This window comes from Atta colombica, unplaced genomic scaffold (genome assembly GCF_001594045.1).
Source record: "Atta colombica isolate Treedump-2 unplaced genomic scaffold, Acol1.0 scaffold29, whole genome shotgun sequence".
Taxonomy (NCBI): domain Eukaryota; kingdom Metazoa; phylum Arthropoda; class Insecta; order Hymenoptera; family Formicidae; genus Atta; species Atta colombica.
The window spans coordinates 398,345-405,137 of record NW_017259392.1 but is presented as its reverse complement, the minus strand read 5'-3'; the positions used below and the strand labels follow the sequence as shown (position 1 = coordinate 405,137).

The 6,793-nt window shown below is 30.1% G+C and overlaps 1 protein-coding gene across 8 annotated transcripts in view; it reads left to right on the top strand.

Moving 5' to 3' along the window:
* The window catches only part of LOC108690011 (rho guanine nucleotide exchange factor 12), a 368,684-nt gene that overhangs the window by 120,168 nt on the left and 241,723 nt on the right, over positions 1 to 6,793 (top strand). For all 8 annotated transcript variants that reach the window (XM_018197048.1, XM_018197050.1, XM_018197047.1 and 5 more), the window contains 5 exons: positions 176 to 265; positions 348 to 461; positions 589 to 687; positions 2,270 to 2,362; positions 3,142 to 3,335. In XM_018197048.1, coding sequence (XP_018052537.1) covers positions 176 to 265; positions 348 to 461; positions 589 to 687; positions 2,270 to 2,362; positions 3,142 to 3,335 — 590 coding nt within the window. The remainder of the gene's footprint in view (positions 1 to 175; positions 266 to 347; positions 462 to 588; positions 688 to 2,269; positions 2,363 to 3,141; positions 3,336 to 6,793) is intronic.

Here is a 6,793-nt window from a genome sequence, read left to right as displayed (position 1 = left end):
ATATATATAAATCAACAAACAAGCAATTAAATGTATTTGCTTTTTGGTTTTATCATCATATGATGGATCGATATATTACATCTGTATTATTAGATTTTGTGTATTATCTGTATAGTAATTCAAAATAATTATAACTTTTCTTATTTCTCTTACAATAGTTTTTTTGTAACAACAGGCACTTGCGACTGATATTATTCCTGGATTGCCAACGTTCCAACAGCCAATTATGTCAATGGAAGAAGATGACGTTAGCGATCAAGAAATCGTAAGTTGTACATAAATCTACGAAATGCTTCATGATCCTTGAATATTGATTTTTTTTTTTTTTTAATTTATTAATATTTTAGGGTCAATTAGAAGATCATGGACCGTTCCAATCTTTATCTAGACTATGGGGACATCATGCACACCTTGCTGTATTTATTAATTATGTGTTATCTAATAGTGATCCTTCTAGTTTGGTATGTAATTATTCCTGATTATATTCATTTAAATTAGCATTTATGTTTCAAAATATAATTGTTTTTACGACGAAAATATTACGTGAAATATTTACATTAATAATAAATGTAATATATATTTTTGCAGTTATTTTATTTAGTAACTGATTTATATAAGGAAGGAAATGCCAAAGAGATGAAAAAATGGGCATATGAAATTCATTCGAGTTTCTTAGTACCTGGTGCGGTAAGTAATTCAATGCATAAAATATTCCTTGTAAAAGACATAACGGAATAAATATATAAAATCTGTCCCGCTCTAATCGAGCTCAAATTGATGTCATCAGTTGGCACGTTTGAGATATAAAATTTTTTCAAATATTACAAATCTTAAAATTACATTTTTTGGGATGTAATAAAAATAGTAAACAAAATAACAAAAGTGGATTTTCTTGAAAATAGTTGGATCAATTTTAATGAAAAAAAAAATATATATATATGTTGTAAACATTGTTTAAAAAAATTTTGTACAATTTTTATTTTACTATCACGTGGACATTAGTTATCTTTTATTTGCGATAAAGATGATTATTTAAAAAACTCTAAAATATTGGATCGCAACATTACATATTCACAATAGTTCAAAAGTTTAAAATCATAATCTGGATGTATGCATAATGTTGGATGTATGCAACAAACGATTGACAGACAAACAAAAATTTTTTAAAGCATTTGACTGCAAAGATCTCGTCAACGACCGAGGAACTTTTGCCAAATAATTGATTTTGTAATCAAACGGATCACAAATCATGGTTCAATCGAAAAAAAAAACGTCTAACATATATAAGAAAGAGAAAGTAATATCTATCGCTTTGTTATATTTGTCCATTGCTAAAAATTTTTCATTTTATTCTATCGGCTGAAGAGGAAATAAAGTCCAAAACATCCCGTTTTGAACATATGTATGTAATTTAATAAATTTAATTGTTAAATTTTATCTAACACATTACTCATTTTTTAAATTGACTTTAAATTGATTAGTGAAATTACTTTGCATAAATACGAGCGAATATTTATATTTTGTTTTGGAATACAATTTTTGATAAAAATTTTGAAAAAAAAATTTTTGCTTTCTTTATGAATTTTTCTTGATGATATTTTTGAGTTACTACTTCTACAAAAACATCTTTAGATTCTCTATTTTAACATGTTTTTTTTTTCAAATCCATCAGATGGAATATAGTTAAAAATAACAATTATTCACGCAACGCCATGATATGTCGAGAGAGTGGACTGAGCGACCGCGAAACATTGCCATTACTGCCCATGTTGATTGAAGAGTAGTAATAGAGTCAAAGTTCGTTAAAAGAACTCGATATCTGATGAGCGCTTGTTTCGAAATTTGATTGCTGAAAGTTAAACAGCTATACTACCTCCGTTGAAAAAAAAAAGTATCGTTATTACTTCTGTTACCTCTTTAGACCTCACTAGGAAAAAATCTTCCACTTTTTTATTTTGCTTTCCTCCACCATAACCCAAAAAATGCAATTTCAATTTAATATTTAGGAAGTTTTTGTCTTAAAAGTGCTTGTGACATCAATTTGAACTCGATAACAGAAATTTTACATGCTTATTCTGTTAGCCTTACAATTTCTTATATTTGTACAATTATTATATATCTTTTTATAATATTCAATTATACATCCTTTTTGTAATGTATCTATTGTATTTTAATTGCATTCATTAATATTTAGTATATTTAAACAAAATTTCAATATTATTTTTAACATCTATTTTAATGCAAATGATTGAACTACTTTTTTGTTTAGCCATTATGTCTGCATAATGTAGATGAGAATGTTGCGAATGAGATTGATGATGTCCTTTTGAAAGAATCTGATAAAGAAGAAATTCTCAGAAAGGTACGCCTAAGCATAAAATAGAGTGCATTGTTAACAGAAGTCTTATTTTATTCTTGTTTTAGAATACTGTAATAGAAAAAATTTTTAAAAACTTTCATTGAGTAACAAGTATATTTCTATACTTTTTTTTAAGTCTGTTCTTTGTTTCACTGGATTGCACTAAAATTTTCTATCTTGTTTTTGCCAAATATATCTATTTATTTAAAATGCAGGAAATGTTTACGAGGGCAAATCAATAAGTACTCGTATTTGAAGACAGGTAGCATTGTTAATGCAAGTTAGCATTATCATCGTGTACTACCACCTTTCAAACGACTCCAAAATTTCAGTGATTCACGTGCGATAGTTTTGATTTAACGCAATTCGTAGTGAGCGTATTTTTTACTTTTCGATACAATGAGAAAAGAGCAATATTGATATGGATAACATCCTTTGTTTTCTTCATACGTTTTTTGATCTAAAAATAAAAAGCGAATCACTGATCAATTCATTGCTATCGATATTGCTATCGTCTATCGATATTGTTCTTTTTCTATGAATCATTCTGAAATTTTGTATGGCGTCGTTTGAAAGATGATAGTACGCGATGGTAATGCCAACTTGCATCAGCAATACCGTCTATCTTCAAACATTTGGTTTATCCTCGTACAGATCATCCATAGAGAACAAATCATTCATTTCAAACAGTAATTTTTAAACTATAAGTATCTATATACATATAATACTATTTTTCCTTTAATACAGATATTGTGACTAATTTTTATGGTTTTCGTGTACAGATATTTTGGAAAGCACGTACTAGAGCGAAGGAAGAATTAAACGAACAGTTAACGCATTTTCAACAGAAAAGGACTGCGGGATTGGCTACAATTTTTGGTCCAACCGATATTTCTCTTGATGAGAGCATGTCTGATAAATCACGCGAAACGAAAATTATTGAGACATATCTTTTGCCGAAAATGGAACCTTATTTGTAAGACTATTTACATAGAATTTATTAACACTTTTTTATGAATTTTACATTAAGCATAAAAAAATCAATTAAATAAGACATATAATAGCAATCTTGTTGTTTGACAATAAATTGAATAAAATTAAAGTGCAATAGTGACATATCTAGAAAAAAATAAAAATAAAATGAATAATATATGTACACAGTAATATGTGTCCCGAAATTTTTTGCCAAACTTTTCTTGTTTAGAATGGACTAAACTAAAAATCCTCTATCATTTTGCAATTTTTGCAATACAAGACATTAATTACTAAAAATTTCCGAACATTGATCTTTAAAAATTTTTAATAATTTTTTTTTTTTAACACTATTAACTTTACAGAAAAACTGCAAGAGACAAAAATTGTTTATTTTCTTCTCATAGAACTCAATTTTTTTCAGAATTTTGTATCAACTTTTTAGTACTGCATTTTCTTATATTGGCAACTATTTTTACCAACATGAGAAAATATGATATTAAAAAATTCTGAAAAAATTTTCAGAACTTTGTGAGAAAAAAATAAACAATGTTTGTTTCCCGCTATTTTTTTGTAAAATTAATAGTGTTTGAGTAAAAATGATTGAAAACTGAAATATTAGCGATATTTAGTAATTAATATCATGTTAACTATTGCGAAAATTGCAAAATGGTACAAGACTTTTCGACTCAGTTTATTCTACTCTGCACAAGAACGCTTGACAAAAAATTTCGGAACATCCTGTATATAAGACAAATATGGATCACATTAAAATTTCATAGATAATTAAGATTTATGGGCCGATTTTAAGTAAAATTGTAAGATTTGTAATTTGTTCTTGTAAAATTTGTAAGAACTATGACCGATATTGTAATTTTATGTGTATGTTCATAAGATCATTCATAAACATCTATGATTTTTTGTAAATTTTACGGTTAGCAAGAAGTTGTTTGTAAAGATATTATTGGGAGTACAAATAAGTTTCTGCCGTTTTTAATAAAAAATTAAGCATTTATTGTGAAAGAATGGTACATAATGTTTTATTCAAAGTCTAGCCACTACTTTTTCCCTTTCTAGTAGCATGTGGATACCGCGTCGGAAGAACGCTTCATCTTTTGAGGCTATCATTGATGCAATTTTTGATATCTTCATATGATGTGAAGTGATGCTCAGACATGCCATGCGTCATCGATCGGAACAAGTGATAGTCGGAAGGAGCAATGTCTGGAGAATACGGCGGGTGGGATAAAACTTCCCATTTGAGTGTTTCTAAGTAGGTTTTGACCGACGCCGCAACATGTCGAGCATTATCATGCAGGAGAATAATTTTGTCATGGAATAGTAGTGCCTGGAATAGTAGTGGACGCGTTTTTCCTTGAGTGCTCGGCTCAATCTCATCAATTGTGTTCGATAGAAAGCCCCAGTAATGATCTCGTTCGATTTGAGCAACTCATAATACACGACACCAAGCTGATCCCATCAAATACACAACATGAGTTTTTTTCCATGAATATTCTTCTGAATAGCTTGGCTGTCGATGTTGAAACATGGCCAGTGGTCCCCATGATTTCCTCTTCTTTAAGTTGTCGTAGTGGATCCATTTTTCATCACCAATTCTATACGATGCAAAAAACCCTTTCGTTTATACCTGGCAAGCAGCATTTCACATGTGAAAAATCGGCGTTCAACGTTTCTCGGCTTCAGTTCATATGAAACCTAATTCCCTTGTTTTTGAATCATTCCCTATGATTTTAAAACGATATGAAATTGTTTGTTAAATCACTCCTAGTATAAATGCAAGTTCTTTTTGTATTTGACACGAATCTTCATCCAATGCTTCCAATTCCGCGTCTTCGGCCTTCTGCTACGTTCTTTGTCTTCGACGTCAAATTCACCGTTCTTAAACTTTTGAAACCACTCACGACAACTTCTCTCACTTAAGGCAGCATATGCTTCTACAAGCAATCTATGAGCCTCAGCTGCAGATTTCTTCAAATTAAAGAAGTAAATCAAAAGTTCCAGCAAATGACGCTTATTCGACTTAAAACTCAACATTTTCGTACAAAAAAAAATATATGGTGATGATACAAAATCGCTAATATTTCAAGGTTATGGTGTTTATTAGTGGCGCCGTCTTTTGCAAACGGCGGAAACTTATTTGTACTCCCAATATAAAATTATAAGCACTTATAAGATCTTAGAAGTCTTACGAAAATATGTTACAAGAGCCCTATGATTCTGTTTAGAATTGATCGTTAGTCATCTTTGATATCAGATTTTTTAATAAGTTAAATTGTAATAAAAACTGATATATGTAGTTTTTTTCATTAAAATTTATAAAAAATACTAGAAAATATGATATTAATTGCTAATTATCAGATGTTAAAATAAGATAAATGTGTAAATTAAAAACTTGAATTATTTTTTATATTTTTCGAATTAATTGTACACTACTCACAAAAATTAAAGAAATATTTAATTTTTTGTAAAAAAAAGGAAATAAAATTCAGATAGCTGTAATTTCGTTAAAAATATATGAAATTTGAATTTAAAAAGTTTTAAAATTTGAGATCTTTACTTTCGGAAAGAATCAATAATATTTTAAAACTGTATTGATTGTTTCCAGTTTTCACATCTGTATATATAAATGTATATATAAATGTATAATTATATGTATAATTATATATTCATCTCATATATATATATTTTTTTTGCTTCTGCCGTTTTCCTATAGATGGCTTTAGCGGTAAGTAGTGATCGAAATAAATAGATCATAGACGTCATACAATAAACTTGGGCATGTGTCAACATAACCCCATAGAAACATTAGTCGATTTGTGTCTGCATCATAAAGTTATTCTCGATTGAAAATGTCAGTTTACGAGCCAAATTCTTGTCATTTGCGGGAGGTTTTAATTTTTTGCTTCAATATGAAGAAATCTGCGGCTGAGGCTCATCGAATGCTCTCAAATACTTATGGTGAGGCCGCTATTAGTGAAAGAACGTGTCGTGAGTGATTTCAACGCTTCAAGAACGGTGATTTTGACGTCCAAGGTCATGCTCTATATTTGGTGGGACCAGCTCGACGTAGTGTATTATGAACTGTTAAAACCGACTGAAACAATCACAGGCGATCGGTATCGCAATTGATGCGTTTGAGCCGAGCATTGAAAGACAAACGGTCGCAATACAACGAGAGACACGATAAAGTGATTTTGCAGCATGACAATGCTCGACCCCATGTTGCGAAAGTGATCAAGACATACTTGAAACGTTGATGGGAAGTCCTACCCCACCCGCCGTATTCTCTAGTCGTTGCTCCCTCTGATTATCACTTGTTCCGATCATTGGCACACGGCCTGGCTGACCAGCACTTCCGGTCTTATGAAGAAGTAAAAAATTGGATCGATTCGTGGATAGCCTCAAAAGATGACCAGTTTTTTCGACGCGGGATTCGTACGC